Raw genomic sequence first — 17,297 nt, forward strand, 5'->3', positions numbered from 1 at the left:
CATCGTCCCAGTCAGTGCAGCAATCTTATGCTCCTAGGGGTGAGCAGGTTGATCAGAGGTCGTCTGGGCGCGTGTACGCTGTTACCGCGCAGGATCTTGTACCGACACCATCAGTTGTGAGAGGTACCTTCTTGTTTTGCAACTCGGTTGCTAATGTTTTGATTGATACGGGTGCATCTCATTCCTTTGTGTCTGCTGCATTTGCATCTGTTTTGGAGTTGGAGTTAGCACAGTTAGCATCTCCTATTTGTGTAGTGTCACCTCTTGGGGGTGAATTGATTTTGAAACACGGTGTTAGGGGTTGTGATATAGAGGTTGATTACCATAGAATCCCATTTTCCTTTGTAGTTATGCCTATGAGAGGTTTCGATGTTATTTTGGGTATGGACTGGTTATCGTCATACCGGGCAGTTATTGATTGCTACCGCCAGATGGTCACTTGTTGTACCGTGAGTGGAGAGTATTTTCATTTTCTGGGGGACCGGGTGGGTAATGTGTTGCCACCGGGGTATGTTCCGCGAGGACGGAGTGAGCTTAGTGGTCTACTTGCTAACCTTTCGATTAGTAACGATGATGAGTCTCAGATTGTGTTGCCAAGGGTGGTTTGTGAGTACTCGGACGTCTTTCCCGAGGATCTTGTTGGTTTGCCACCGCATCGAGAGATTGAGTTCTCTATTGACCTAGTGCCCGGCACGGCGCCGATTTCTATGGCACTTTATCGTTTTGCCCCAGCCGAGTTAGTTGAGTTGAAGATTCAGCTCCAGGAGTTGCTAGATAAGGGCTTTATACGTCCTAGTGTTTCGCCGTGGGGAGCACCGGCCCTCTTTGTTAAAAAGAAAGGTGGTGCTTTGAGACTTTGTATAGATTACCGGAAATTGAATTGGGCTACGGTTAAGAATAAGTACCCTATGCCTCGTATAGATGATCTATTTGACCAGTTGAAGGGTTCCCGTTGTTTCTCTAAGATAGACTTAAGATCGGGTTACCACCAGTTGAGGGTCAGGGAGGAGGATATTCCGAAAACGGCATTCCGTACACGGTATGGCCACTATGAGTTTCTGGTGATGCCATTTGGGCTCACCAATGCACCGGCAGTTTTTATGGATTTGATGAACCGGATCTTCCGAAAATTCTTGGATCGGTTTGTAGTCGTTTTTGTGGATGATATCCTTATCTATTCGCCTTCTGAGGAGGAGCACGAGGAACACTTGAGAGTGGTGCTTGAGTTACTTAGAGCCCATAGGCTGTATGCCAAGTTTGGGAAGTGTGAGTTCTGGTTGAGGGAAGTCAAATTCTTAGGCCACGTGGTATCCGGGGAAGGGGTGTCTGTTGATGCATCCAAGGTTGAGGCAGTGCAGGATTGGGCACAGCCTAAGAGTGTGTTTGAGATCTGCAGTTTTCTGGGATTAGCTGGGTATTACCGTCGGTTTGTGAAAGATTTCTCCAGGTTAGCGTCACCGTTGACTAGACTGACTCGGAAGGGAGTCAAATTTGTATGGGGTGAGACTTGTGAAAAGTCGTTCCAGGAGTTAAAAGTTAGATTGACCACCGCTCTAGTGTTGATTATTCCAGAGAGAGGGTTGGGTTATGCAGTCTATTGTGATGCTTCACGAGAAGGTCTGGGTTGTGTGTTAATGCAAGAAGGGAAAGTAGTTGCCTATGGCTCACGTCAGTTGAAAATTCACGAGCAGAATTACCCTACGCATGATCTAGAGTTAGCAGTTGTGATATTTGCCTTGAAGATTTGGAGGCATTATCTTTATGGTGAGAGGTTTGAGGTGTTCTCGGATCATAAGAGTCTGAAATATTTGTTTACACAGAAAGATTTGAACTTGAGGCAGAGGAGGTGGATGGAATTTATAGAGGATTATGACTTTTAGTTGCATTATCATCCGGGAAAGGCCAATGTGGTGGCCGATGCCCTTAGCAGAAAACCTGTTGGTGTCATAGCTAGTATAGCCATCCGAGAATGGGAGATGTTGGGTACACTTGGGGAGTTTAACTTACTTCTGGGCGAATCCGTAGAGGCTGCGGCCTTGTTTTCTGTTGTTGTACAGCCTACACTCGTGACTCGAGTGTTAGAGGCTCAGAGGGGTGACCTTGAGGTAGAAACCCTCCGTGAGAAGATTTCTGGTGGGAAGGTTGAGAAGGGTTTGGCAGTGTATCCCGACCTCAGTGTGAGATACCGAGACCGTCTGTTTGTGCCGGAGTCTTGTCGAGAGGAGGTACTCCGAGATTTTCATCATTCACGCCTTGCGGTGCATCCGGGAGGCACTAAGATGTATTGGGATTTGGGTCGCCAGTTCTGGTGGCGGGGTATGAAGAGAGATGTGGCAGCTTTCGTATCAAAGTGCCTTACTTGTCAGCAAGTGAAGGCCGAACATCAGAGGCCAGCGGGTTTGTTGCAACCCTTGCCTATTACCGAGTGGAAGTGGGAACACGTCACTATGGACTTTGTTGTGGGTCTTCCGAGGACTCAGCAGGGTAGTGATGCTATTTGGGTGGTAGTAGACCGGTTGACTAAGTCGGCGCACTTCATTCCTATGCGTGTGAGAGATTCGGTAGATCATCTTGCCGACTTGTACATTCGGGACATAGTGAGGTTACACGGGGTTCCAGTGACGATCGTCTCAGATAGAGATCCTCGTTTTACTGCCAGGTTGTGGCAGAGTTTGCAGAGTGCCTTAGGCACTAAGTTGACCTTTAGCACGGCTTACCATCCTCAGACTGACGGGCAGTCCGAGCGTACTATTCAGATCCTTGAGGATATGCTGCGGGGTTGTGTTCTAGACTTTAGTGGGTCGTGGGAGAGGCACTTGCCGTTGGTGGAGTTTGCCTACAACAACAGCTTCCAGTCTAGTATCGGTATGGCACCGTTTGAGGCCTTGTATGGCCGACTGTGTAGATCTCCTGTTTGTTGGGCCGAGGTGGGTGATGCACCTATGTTGGGTCCGGAGTTGGTGAGGGAAACAACGGAGAAAGTTGAGCTTATCCGTAAGAGACTTGTTACAACACAGAGTCGTCAGAAATCTTATGCCGACCGTAGGAGGAGATCTTTGGTGTTTGAGGTGGGTGATCATGTCTTTCTGAAGATATCACCTAGACGGGGTTTGATGAGATTTGGGAAGAGCGGGAAGTTGTCCCCTCGGTTCATTGGTCCGTTTGAGATCCTTGAGAGGATTGGCGAGGCTGCTTATCATTTAGCTTTACCACCGCAGTTGTCCGGAGTACATGACGTGTTTCATGTGAGTATGCTTCGGAAGTATGAGCCGGATCCATCACATGTGTTGGATTGGACTGATTTAGTGATTGATGAGGATGTTTCGTATGAGGAGAGACCGGTTCGGGTCTTGGATAGACGGGATCAAGTTTTGCGAGGCAAAACCATCCCTTTGGTCAAAGTTTTGTGGAAACACCACGGAGTGGAGGAAGCCACTTGGGAACGTGAGTTGGAAGTCCGCCAGAAATATCTGGACATGTTTGTTGATTTGTAATCTTATAATTAGATTCTGTTATATTGTTGAACTTAAGAGCTTTATATATGTCTTAAGTTGTAAAACATTGAGTTTGTATTGGTAAATGGGTGTATCTTGAAACTTGCTTCATTATAGAAGTTTAGTGTAATATTGCATCTGTTGAGTACATTGTTGAATGGGTTGTATATCATGCGATTGAATATGATATGGGAATTGTTAACATTGAAAGGAATAATGCATAATAATGATACAGGTTGAGATATATGTTGTGTTATATATTTAATATGAGATGCCTCTTGATAAAGAGATGAAATGACCAGTTTTGGGTCAAGATGTTTACTAATGAATTGTCAAAAAAAAAAAAAAAAAAAAAAAAATCTGTTTTCAAAAACTTATGTTTAATTTCGGGGACGAAATTCTTTATAGCGACCCCGGTCTTCTCCCATTTTATAATTGTTGTTGTTGTCCCTTATTTTCTCATTTGGACTTATAGGATGTGTTGGGTAGGTCTGTTTCAGGTTGGTTGGGTTTAGAAACCAAGTGTTGTGGTCCAGAATTTTGGATCTTCGCTCGAGCGAGGATATTGTCACTCGAGCGAGCTGTTATTTTTGGTTCTTCGCTCGAGCCGGGATTTGGTAGCTCGAGCGAGAGGTTGCGTCTGATTTTGGACCTGTAGCTGTGCATTCTTGGCTCGAGCGAGATTTTCTTCGCTCGAGCGAGTTAGTTCATTCTTCGCTCGAGCGATAGTTCCTTCGCTCGAGCGTGTGTCTGGTTACAGACCTGAGGGTTTGAGTTCTTCGCTCGATCAAGTTTTCTTTCGCTCGAGCGAGCTTTTGGGTTGTTGGCTCGAGCAAGGCCTCCTTGGCTCGAGCGTAGATTTTTGTGTCTGGTCGCTCGAGCGACCAGGTCTTCGCTCGAGCGAGCCTGTCCAGTTTATATACGCAGCAACGGGTTTTGATCAGTCTTTTTCATCTTCTTTTGATTCCAAACCCTAGGTCCGACTTCTCTCTCCCTCTACACACCTTCTCTCTTAGGATTAATCTACTTAGAGTGAGTTTCTACCTTAGATCCTTTATTAAAAAGATAGAGTGGGTCGAGGGCTTCCATTTAATCTGAATTGTTGGTAGTTTGGAGCATTTTGGAGTTTGGGTCTTCATCTCCATCTTCTCTTTTGGGGCTATTTCTTCGAGGTAGGGATTTCCTACTCCATTTTATAGGTTTTGTTCTAAGTTTTGGTATTTTGATATGTTGGGGATACTTTGGTAAATTTTGGGAAAAACCCTAGTTGTATTATTAAATTAATTTGTATAATTAATTCATGGAATTGGGAAAAGATGGTTAAATTCATGGAATTGGGGAATTCATTGATTAAATGGCGTAGTTGGATAATTTGAATCATTTGTCTATTGAATTGTTGACATAGTTATTTTCAGTTTAGAAATAACTGTTTTGGGCTATCGGTGGAGGATAGTCGTGATTGTTGTAGACATTGCATGTGGATTAGGAATAACTGAAACTAATCACATTGGTTAAGTCATTAATTTTGATTATTGCATTGATACAGAAAATACGTGTATTGATTGAGCATTGCATTTGCATACATTGTTTTGTGTGGGAGGAGATAGGGGATGTACTCCACGGTTTAGGGGAAGATAGGGGATGGACCTCTAAACCGGATTTTGTTTGGGAGGAGATAGGGGATGGACTCCATTAGCATCACTTTTATGTGTGCTTATTTATATAGAAGTGTTTTATTGATACAGCACTAAAATGTGTATCAATCTGGAAGTATGAAGTGTTTTGATTTGAGCTTGAGTCTCATTTGTTTGTTGATATTGGAAGGATGTGAATATGTTATATGTAATTCACTGTTGTAAGTTTGGCCAGGTTCTGAGCCATGTTGATAAAATTGGAAAGTACAACGTGTCTTAGACAATAGTGTCATGAGACTGTAAAATGAAGTAATTGATTATCTTGGTTAACCATCTGTTGAATGCTATTGCTTTATTCATTGCTTATATGTGGTTTAGTATATTTCTACTGGGCTGTGACTCACCCTTTATGGGAACATCATTTTCAGGTTCAGGTGATAAGCTATCTCCAAGGACTTAGCTTGGAAGGACTTGGATTTTGAAGACTATTTTTAGTTATTTGTTTTTCATTGTTAGTACATGTAAACACTCAAGCCTAGGGCTTTATTTATATTTGAGTTAGAGCTCATACTTTGTGTCCAAGTGTTGGCTTGGAAAGATGTAAGCCGGTGGGGCATTTACTTTGATGTTACATGTAATGCTTTTGTTTAGTAAGACTCTGATGGATATTATAATGAATTATTAAAGTGTTTTCTTTAAATAATGCATGTCAATGATATATATAATGGGTATATTTTTGAGGGCGTTACACCCTACACATGAAATCATAACAGTCAACCCCCTGCACTTCTAGTGAAACCCTACTTTGGTCCCTACACATGAAATTGTAACAATCAATCCCTTGTACTTTTAGTCAAGAACTTTAGTTCTTATACAAGTGTCAATGTCTCATTTCTATTACTTAATTGTTTAAATCTTTAACATAATCTAATCATGTAATAAGAATGTAACTACGGCATGAAGGTAAAAAAACAAAAATCATCTACATTTCTTACCAATACACACTTTATCCCAAAATTTACATCAAAATATGACTGTATTAGGCTAAAACAAAATACAAATTATGAACAATTAAGAAGATAAACTAGGTTTTGCATAAATTTAAATTATGAAACTCTATTTTTCACAGTAACACAGTTTTTGTTTATTCATCTTTTTCTCTCTTTGATTTCATTGTCGCATTTTTTTTTTAATTTCAAAAGCTCTACTTTCTTACCTTTTTTGTCTCAATTCTTACCATACGAATATATATATACTAGCCTATCACCCGTGCTATGCATGGGATAATTATAAATATTTAGATTTTTTTTAATATATAAATTATGTTTTTTAAGATTTTTTATAAAAATAATTTAACAATCTTATTACTAACCATAGTGTATGAGAGAAGTTGAAAAGGGTACTGCAGTAACTATACACAGATTGTGTCTGTAATTATTTGTATAGGGGATTTTAAATGCTGACCAGGGGGTTTGACAAAATCAATAAATACAAGTATGTGAAAAGACATATGGACTAAAAAAAGTTAATAAATGCTGATCAAGGGATTTTGACCAAATCAATAAATGCTGAGTTTTTTTTTTTAATAAAAAATTTAGAAAATTCATATTGGGATATTGAAGCTCCTACAGGTCTTGGGGGTTAAAAAAACCCCCTTTTACTTAATATGTAGTATATATATGTATTGTATTATATAACTCTCATGTGTTTATCACGTAAAACAAAGTGTATTAGTGGGAAACATTGATAATTTTCCTCACTTAGTCTCATTTCGTAATTACATTTTTGTCACATGACTGGATTTTGTTAAAAAAAATTTAAAAAAATAACAGAAGTGAGACATTAACACTTATGTAGGGACCAAAATGGGATTTGAGAAAAAGTGCATGGAGTTAACTGTTACGATTTCACGTGTAAGAACCAAAGTAAAATTTGAACAGAAATACAAAGAATTGATTGTCATAATTTCATGTATATGTGCCAAAGTGATATCTAGTACAAAATATAAGAATGCAAATTGTAATTTACCCAGAAAAATAATTACAGATTTGAAAGTCCAACACATCATTATTGCAACACGTAAGTGCGGTCCAACCTTTCAATACACATATATTTTTTATAATTAAATTATTTTTAATTATTAAAAAAAATACGTGACAAAAAAAAAATTATAATTAAATATCACTTAAAATAACAATCACAATAAATTGTAACTGACATTTCATAAACAAATTATAACCAATAGTCATAGTTGAACACTATTTGAGTAACTAAAAGCATTTTTTATTGTAATCACTAAATCACAAGAGATTATAATTAATAGAATAATGAGTCATAACTAACATTATAATAAATCATAATCAAATAAATATCACAAATATTATAACTGGACATATGATACCCAACAACACCTTGTATAAACATATCAAAAATGGTATGGACAATGACATATTTACTTAAATTTTTCTTAAGAGTGATATTGGGTGAATATTGAATCCACATATAAAATGAATTGAAGCCATTGATATAAAATACCGGATGACTTTTGAATTTTCATGTTTGAATCTGTTATATTACTCATAAATGTATTCCATCAGAGTGATATAGGGTGAATATTGAATCCACATATAAAATGAATTGGAGTCATTGATATAAAATACTGGATGACTTTTGAATTTTCATGTTTGAATCTGTTATATTACTCATAAATATATTTCATCCGTTTCAAAATATTAGTTCTATTTCAAAAATTAAGGACTAAAATAATATAAATTTCTTATTTTGCTTTTCTTTTAAATTTATTAACAACACAAAAAGTATAATTATGGCAATTAATATTCTTAAAAAAAAATACTATACAAAAATAATTTTAAAAAATTAATATTTTTAAAATGTAATAATTGTGCTATTAAAAAAAAGTTTAAATTTTCCAAAAAAAAAAAAAAAAAAAAAGACTTATTTTAAGAAGGTGGAGCATTGACAAACTGTCTATAAAGCAAAAGACTCCCAACCCAACAAACCCAAACTGAGAAAGAGAGAGAAAGATGAGTAGCAACCTTGAGTTTCCAATGAGTGGTGGAGATGGCGCCAACAGCTACTCCAAAAATTCTCGATATCAGGTACTTATTTTATTTTATATATATCTCTTTGGTAGAATAATAATAATCAAATTATTATTGTGAAAATTTTCACCCAAACCAAAGATGTAAGGACATTCACAGAGCTGTTAGTATACATATTAGTGTCAATCTATAAATTTTAACTAGTGAAAGATGTTATTTTCAACTCCAATAGAGTTGTTAAGGAGTTGGCTAAATTCAAAAAATAGTTTCAGATGTTATTTTGCTCGCCGCAGTTAACAGTGGTTCTGGCCATCAACGGAGGGAGAGAGAGAAGAGAGAGAGAGTAAAGTGGTGATGGGATCCACCCACTACAGTGACTTCACGGATGATAAGAGAGAGAGAGAGGAGAGGAGAGGGAAAGTGAGAGAGTAAGAAAAAGTTACCAATGTTTACCTTTTTTATTATTATCTTTTTATTTATATATCACATAACACACTCTTTAATACATTCATTGTATCGCTATTCATTCTCTAAAATTAATAAACTTTTAACACACATTTTTTTATCTCACTTTTATTATTTTTTGTCATATAACACATTTTAACAAATAATTTTAATCATCCCATTGTGATTGCTCTAAAGAAATAAATTTCATTAATTACAAGATTCTCTTAAAATATATTAATATATATATATATATATATATCATGCGCTGTTTATTTAGCTCCCCTTGTTAATGATGGTTTGAGTTTGGAAGAGGCCTTGCGTTTTTGATAAAAATGGACATATGTAAAAATTTTCATGAAGATTTATCAAATTAGATTCATATTAATGATTTTTTTGTGTGAGAAACAGATTGGTATGAATCTCAACCAAAACTTGCAACACCAATTAAAATGACATATGACTCCATAAAATACTGATCTTTTTTGTAGGAGTTCCTCCCATTATGATGAGAAGTGATCTCCAAATTTCATTATAGTCTTAAACATTATAAAAGAAAATGGCCAATTACATCAATGGTCCTCGTAGTTTCTTCAAAGTTTTAGTTTAGTACTCGTACTTAAATTTCATCAATTTGGTTCTGCAACTTTTTGATTTGTTCCAATTCGATCTTTATAACATTTTTAAGGTTTTGTCTATTATACTCTTGCCCCTTTAGTTTCGTTGCATCATGAAATTTTTTTTTTTTTTGTTATCAAAATTTGTAATTACAATTATTGATTTATAATTTTAAAAGAATCTTGTTTATTATTATATTTTTAAATTGTTTAATTTTAGGTTCACTATACTTCCAAATGCGGACTAATTTATTAATAAATCTTGTAAAACTCCTTTTTGGAATTCTACATATGCCTTTTCTAAGGTTATTTAAACCTTAATGCTAGCAAGTTACTATGGATTGTCCAACATGCAACAGATAAAAGAAAATTTAATTTGTTTAACTAATTTTCTAAACGATTGAATCTATGATTCACTAGCAGTAATATGTGTTATGCAAGGAAAATTAGACCATATAAATTTTGTGTGATAAATAAATTATTCCAAATTTGAATTGTGTTTTAATAACAGCAAGTCATGATACTAAGTCATCTTAGTAGATGTTAACCATAATTAATCCACAAAATTTCACAATAAAATTTGATATGCATAAAAAATTGTTAATCATAAAGATTGTTGAAATAACAGTATCACAATCACTTGACAACATAAATAACTTGTATCAAACTATAGTATCATGCAGAAAACAAAAACAAAAAAAGTATTAAAAGAAAGAAATTCTATAAACTCAGGAAAGTTATCATAAATTGACTTAAACTTTTAAATCAGTGGTTTATATTATTATTGTGGGACCAAATTATGAATAAATCTTAATTTTTAATTATAATTTCTAAGTAGTTTTTTTTAAAAAAATTTAATCTAAGTTTGTTACCCTACTCATAACAAAAACTTCTCAAATAAATCATTAATTGATCTTGTCAAAAAAACAAAAACAAAGAATTAAAAGAGAGAAATTCTATAAACTCGGAAAAGTTATCATAAATTTGCTTAGACTTGTAAATCAGTGGTTTGTATTATTATTGTGAGACCAAATTATGAATAAATCTTAATTTTTAACTATAATTTCTAAGTAGCTTTTTAAAAAATTTAATCTAACTTTGTTACCGTGCTCATAAAAAAAAACTTCTCAAATAAATCATTAATTGATCATGTTAGCAACTCTCTATCTTTGATTTCCTCTATCAATGACACATGCATATAAATCCTTCTTGACAATCATTTTCTGCATAGCTTGAATAATATAGTTCCTACAACATTTAAAAAGCTTAAATCAAGATAAGAATTTCGTAAGATTATAAAAATTATATAAGAAAATAGTTTTTTAATCCATTTTATTTATTAAAAAAATGATGACAATATTTGAATTGTTCTTGAAGAAATATAATAAATGATAGCTTTAATCATTATATGCTAACAAAGAAATTATATATGTTACTCAATGAAAAAATGATCGAATTAATGCAACTAAAGTCATAAATTATTTCATTTTTTTTTAAATCAATTTTTTAATCTTTATCTTTATCTTATCTGTAGGTCATGAAATTATTTTTTATAAGTTATTTGTCAATTTTTATAAGTTCATTTATGGGAAGAAATTTTAAATTATCTATAAGTTGTGAAATTAATTTTTTTAAATCAATTATTTAATTTCTATCTCTATCTGTAGACCATGAAATTAATTTTCATAAATTATTTATCAATTTTTATATGTTTATCTATTTGGAGGAATTTTGAAATTCAAATCTTTATCCATAAACCTTGAAATTAATTTTCATTTTAATTAATCAATCAAATAGAAAATGGAGGAAAATAGAAAACATGAAAGATAATCAAAGAGGGTTGAAAACATGAAAGATAATCAAAGAGGGTTGAAAACATGAAAGACAATCAAAGAGGGTTGCCACGTAAGAAAGAGAGAATTTTAAAATTATGAGAATTTAGGAATGAATCTTAATTAAGATTATATCTTAATTCAAATTAAATATTTTGAATCCTTTTTTATAGTGATGACGGCAACAATAATGTATATAAATTTGGTTTATTTTTGTAGGGTGAAGCCATAAATCTTTTAAAGGAAATGATCATAGAGGCAATTGCTAAGAAGTTTGACATAACAAGCTTTAGTTTTAGTTCAAACACCATTCGAATTGCAGATTTGGGTTGTTCTGTTGGGCCAAACACTTTCAATGCTATGAAAAGTATCGTAGAAGCCATTGAATGGAAATACCATTCAAAAAATCTCACAACTGAGATGCCTGAATTTCAGTTGTTTTTCAATGACCATGCTTCCAATGATTTCAACACCCTTTTCACTACTTTGCCTCCTGATAGGCAATACTTTGCTGCGGGAGTGCCAGGCTCTTTCTACGGTCGGTTATTCCCCAAGTCCTCTATCCATTTGATGTATTCCTCTTTTGCACTCCATTGGCTCTCTAAGGTACCAGAAGAGTTGTTGGACAATGGCTCTCTTGCATGGAACAAGGGAAAGATTCATTATACAAGTGCCTCGAAAGAAATCGCTAATGTTTATGCAGCTCAATTTGCAAAGGACATGGATACCTTTTTCAATGCTAGAGCTGATGAGATTATAGTTGGAGGAATGATGATATTGATCATCCCAGGTCTCGCTGATGGCGTTCATTATTCTCAGGACCCACGTCGGCCGTTTTTTGATGCTTTCAACCAGAGTCTCCTTGATATGGTGAAATTGGTGAGTCAAAATTAAGTATTATTCAATAAAGGAAGTTAATGTTTGGACTAGTAGTCTTAGCATATGCTTAGGATCATATAGAGAATTGAACCAAAAATGTGTTCTACTTTTTTCTTTATTTTAGTTTCTCTAATTTTGAACTCAATTGGAAAAAATAAATAAAAAAATTATGACTTCCCTTCTTGTTCTACTAAATTCGTAGGAATATTTCTAAACCGAAATGCATAATGAATCTTTATATCTTTCCCAAATCACTTCAACATATAAGAGTTTTAAAAATCAAATTTTTTAGTCTCCAAAAGTAAAAATTTTGTTGTAAATGACATTTAGGGATCAATTTCTATCGTCATAAGGATAGTCGCCAAAAGATTTTCGCGAAAAGTCAAAAATGGGGCTTCTAGCGATAAAATTTTGAAAATGTCACTAATAAATACACTTTTAGCGACAAAATAATTTGATCTCAAAATGGTTTATTTTTTGTGACAAAATTTGGTTCCAAAAGATAATAATTCATCTCTAATGTCCAATTTTGGTTGCTAAAAATATAATAATAATACTTTTCGCAATAAAAATATTTGATCTCTAAAAACTAATTTTGTCCTTAAATTTTGGTTTCTAGAATTTTGTAGTGAATTTGTTGTTCTATTTTAATGTTACTCGAGTGAGATTAAGAGAGTGGACCTCTAAGGCCAAGACATTAATGGTAATCTTTGTGGCAGGGAATGATCAATGAAGATGAAGTGGACTCCTTCAATTTGCCTTTGTATATTACTACCTCTCCCAAAGAGATGACAAAGCTAGTAGAAAGAAATGGGTGTTTCAGCATAGAGAGAATGGAGGTAAGTGATACCGGGCCAAAGAATGATGGACCACCTAATTTGCCAGCAATACTAATGCACTATAGAGTTATCTTAGAAGGAATTTTCACCAAACACTTTGGGAGTAAGATCTTCGATGAATTGTTCGAACGAACTCTTAATAAATCCGCGGAGATTTCCTCCATGTTGGAATCAAGCTGCGTGAAAGGAACCCAACTATTTTTGGTTTTAAAGCGTAAATGATTTGAGTTCATGTTGCCTTCGCCTTATCATAATGAGGAGAAATCTATGGCATGCACCCTTTAAAAAGGTGCACATCGTAAGAAAATTATGATCTTTTATCATAAAAGTTATGATTATTTATGACGTATGTTGTGACGTTTTGTGGTAAAGTTATGAATAATGAATTTATGATGTATATCCTAAAGTTAGGGATGCTAATATTATGACACTTCGTAATTTTTGTAATGACATTTTATATTGAAAGAAAGTCATATTTTTATAGTAAAATAGTTATGACATTTTGTGTTTAAGTTATGAAATTTTGTAAAAACGTTATGAAAGGCATACCATATGCACATTTTTTCGAGTGCACATTCGAGCATCTTCTCATAATGAAAGGAACAATTTGAACTTTTAAATAATGTAATAGAGGCTTTATTAACTTTGATAATTATAACAAAACCCTCATAAAATTCTTATCACTTCATCGTAACTTGCATGCACTAATTCTTAAGTGGATTTGAGACTTGAGAGACAGATGATATTTTAGTTAGTATATTGCATTTTGATAATTTAGAATCATTTTAATTGTTTAAGAATTGCACTACATTGACAACTTCAATTTTATTCGGGACTGATTCATCTGTACATGTTATTCTAAGGTTAATAGAGTATATTAAGTTAATTTTAAAGTCATTCTAGTGAATTAAGGATTTTAGTGTATAAATGTCTTGATTTACATGCACCAAGGCCCGATTCAATTTAAAATTTGAGAGGTGAACTCTCCAGGCTTGGTATATAATATTTAAAATTATTCTGAAAATTTGAGAATTTAATTGTACGGAAAAAGATTTAAAATTGTATTATTTTCACTCAAAAATTGGGAGTGACTTTTGGGACTAAAAGCCCTAGGAGGTAAAATTACATCTTTACCCCCACTTTAATGGCTGATTTTACTCCCACTCTCGCCTAGTCAATTCTTACTTTTTTCATAGGAAAAATTATTGATTGGTCCAAGGCACCATGTGGCTATATCCCTAACTAATCACAAATCACCACATCCCTCTATATTTCCCAATCACCTAATACAAAATCGTGAATTCTACATCCTCCACTAATTATAGTGCATATAAAACACCACGTGACGCTGTTTTTAGACCAACCAATAAATTCTTCCTTTGTAGCTAATAGTAAAAATTATGCTAGGCCTTAATCGACAGTGACCAAGCAATAATTTAAACAAAACAATTTAAATAAGAACAATCAAGCAACTGTGGAATTAGTTCGAATGCCTCAAAAGGATGAGGATTTCTCTGGAACAACTGACAATTACAAAATAAACAGAGTAAACAAAGAATAATTTCAGAATGAAACTACTAAAGTTCACTAAGTTACAAGTACAATTTTATAGAAAAAACTACTCCTAAATTACAGAGCTACTCCTAAGTTCAAAAGTTAAGTGTTGTTGAGTTGTTGATGCCCTTTCTCTATACAAACTTTCAGCTTTTATACTTTCACTTGAAACTCTAGCACATGATCCCACCTTCCTTGAAATTTGCTGGCCAATCTTTCCCTAACTGCTGCAACTACTTCTTTATCTTTCTCTAGCACATCACACAGACTTGCCACATGTCCCCCATTATTTCTAGCACTACCTTCGACAGAGGAGACCATTTTACTAAAACCCATAACTACTTGCAATCTCCTTTGCTTCTTTGAACTTTTATATTTGTCCCAACTTTACTTTTAAACATCTAGCCACATCATCACCCAATTTCCCTTAACTAATGAGCATGATCAATAGAGGAAATTCCTATTAACGTCAACATCTCCTAGAAATTAGCCCATGATCTCCAATAAAGCTTGCAATTGCTCCACAATCTTAGCCCATGACACGCTCTTGTTGTATTGCACATGTGACTACCATTTCCTTGCCACATAATCCTCTGATTAATACGCACCCCAACTACGACTTTGTTGCCACATGTCACAATTTGATTTGTGCACTTGTCGACAAACATTTTACAAAAACGGGTGCAAATAGTAGCCTTCACTTTTACACCATTAATTACACATCTGACATCATCATCAAAGATGTGACTCTAATTGTGAAATCCGAGTTTTAGTAATATAATTAAAATAATAATAAATTAGTTATGGGTGATTTTGTAATTTTTGTAACTTAGACAGGTAACATTTTAATTTTGGAAAATTAGGTTACTAAGTCAATTTGTGTCTTTTTTATCTTGCGGCAGTGAGAGTGCGTGGGAAAGAAGGAAAAAAAAAAAAAAAAGATTTCATATTATTTTATTATCACGATTTCACAGTGGATTCAAGGGAAAAGATTTCATATTATTTTATTATCACGATTTTATTATCACGATTTCACAGTGATTTCATATTATTTCAAACACCATTCAAATTGCAGATTTGGGTTGTTCTGTTGGGCCAAACACTTTCAATGCTATGAAAAATATCCTAGAAGCTATTAAATGGAAATACCATTCAAAAAATTTCACAACTGAGATGCCTGAATTTCAGTTGTTTTTCAATGATCATGCTTCCAATGATTTCAACATCTTTTTCACCACTCTGCCTCCTGATAGGGAATACTTGGCTGCTGGAGTGCCAGGCTCTTTCTACGGTCGGTTATTCCCCAAGTCCTCTATCCATTTGATGTATTCCTCTTTTGCACTCCAATGGCTCTCTAAGGTACCAGAAGAGTTGTTGGACAATGGCTCTCTTACATGGAACAAGGGAAAGATTCATTATACAAGTGCCTCAAAAGAAATCGCTAATGTTTATGCAGCTCAATTTGCAAAGGACATGGATACCTTTTTCAATGCTAGAGCTGATGAGATTATAGTTGAGGAATGATGATATTGATCATGCCAGGTCTCGCAGATGGCGTTCAATGCTCTCAGGACCCATGTTGTCCTTTTTTTTATGCTTTCAACCAGTCTCCTTGCATATGGTGAAATTAGTAAGTCAAATTTAAGTATTATGCAATAAAGGAGGTTAATGTTTGGACTAGAAGTCTGAACAAAAACTTAGGATCATATAGAGAATGAGGACAAATTGCAACAAAAATGTGTTCTAATTTTTGCTTGATTTTAGTTTCACTAATTTTGAACTCAATTGGAAAAAAATAAATAAATTACAACTTCCCTTCTTGTTCCACTAAATTGGTAGGAATATTTCTGAACCGAAATGTATAATGAATCTTTATATCTTTTATAAATTTGTGTCCTATTTTAATGTTACTCAAGTGAGATTAAGATAGTGGACCGCTAAGGCCAAGTCATTAATGTTAATCTTTGTGGCAGGGAATGATCAATGAAGATGAAGGGGAATCCTTCAATTTTCCTTTGTATACTACCTCTGCCGAAGAGATGACGAAGCTAATAGAAAGACATGGGTGTTTCAGCATAGAGAGAATGGAGGTAAGTAATACCAGGCCAAAGAATGATGGACCACCTAATTTGCCAGCAATACTAATGCACTATAGAGTTGGCTTGGAAGGAATTTTCACCAAACACTTCGGGAGTAAGATCTTCAATGAATTGCTTGAACGAACTCTTAATAAATCCGCGGAGATCTCCTCCATGTTGGAATCAAGCTGCGTGAAAGGAACCCAACTATTTTTGGTTTTAAAGCGTGCACATCGTAATAAGGAGAAATCTACGACGTGCACTTTTTAAAAAGGTGCACATCGTAAGAAAGTTATGATTTTTTATGATAAAAGTTATGATTATTTGTGATGGATGTTATGACATTTTGTTGTAAAATTATGCATAATGAATTTATGGTGTGCAACCTAAAGTTAGGAATGTTAATGTTATGACACTTCGTAATTTTTGTAATGACATTTTATGTTGAAAGAAAGTTATATTTTTGTAGTAAAAAAGTTGTTAAGTTATAAAATTTTGTAAAAATGTTATGGGAGGCACACCATATGCACATTTTTTAGGGTGCACATTCTAGCATCTCTCTCATAATGAAGCAGACAATTCTAACTTGTAAATAATGTAATAACTTTGATAATTATAACAAAACTCTCAGAGCATGTTTGATTGACAGGATTAAAACATGGGATTGAGATTATTAATCCGTGGGCTCGATAACCCTGTGTTTGTTTTGAAATTTCGTTTCAGGATTATTAATCCAATGGATAATGTGTTGACCAGGAGTCTTGTTAACGATTCGTTTTGTTGTATTTGGAAACTTGTTTCAAATCCTTGCTTTCATTTATTTCTGTGTCGAGTTTCTTATGTTTCAGAAGATGCGAGGTTGGG

The 17,297-nt window shown here is 34.4% G+C and overlaps 1 protein-coding gene and 1 pseudogene across 1 annotated transcript; both read left to right on the top strand.

The window, feature by feature from the left end:
* The first annotated feature begins 8,101 nt into the window (after positions 1-8,101).
* On the top strand, positions 8,102-13,290 carry LOC114268874 (loganic acid O-methyltransferase). The gene is made up of 3 exons (XM_028210107.2): positions 8,102-8,247; positions 11,303-11,962; positions 12,682-13,290. The coding sequence occupies exons 1-3, from the start codon at positions 8,173-8,175 to the stop codon at positions 13,021-13,023; spliced, it is 1,077 nt and encodes a 358-aa protein (XP_028065908.2). The 5' UTR covers positions 8,102-8,172; the 3' UTR covers positions 13,024-13,290.
* A 2,133-nt stretch (positions 13,291-15,423) lies between these two features.
* LOC114268899 (loganic acid O-methyltransferase pseudogene) lies at positions 15,424-16,838 on the top strand (annotated as a pseudogene).
* Positions 16,839-17,297: the final 459 nt, after the last annotated feature.

This window comes from Camellia sinensis, chromosome 5 (assembly GCF_055761805.1).
Source record: "Camellia sinensis isolate YWXY chromosome 5, ASM5576180v1, whole genome shotgun sequence".
Taxonomy (NCBI): domain Eukaryota; kingdom Viridiplantae; phylum Streptophyta; class Magnoliopsida; order Ericales; family Theaceae; genus Camellia; species Camellia sinensis.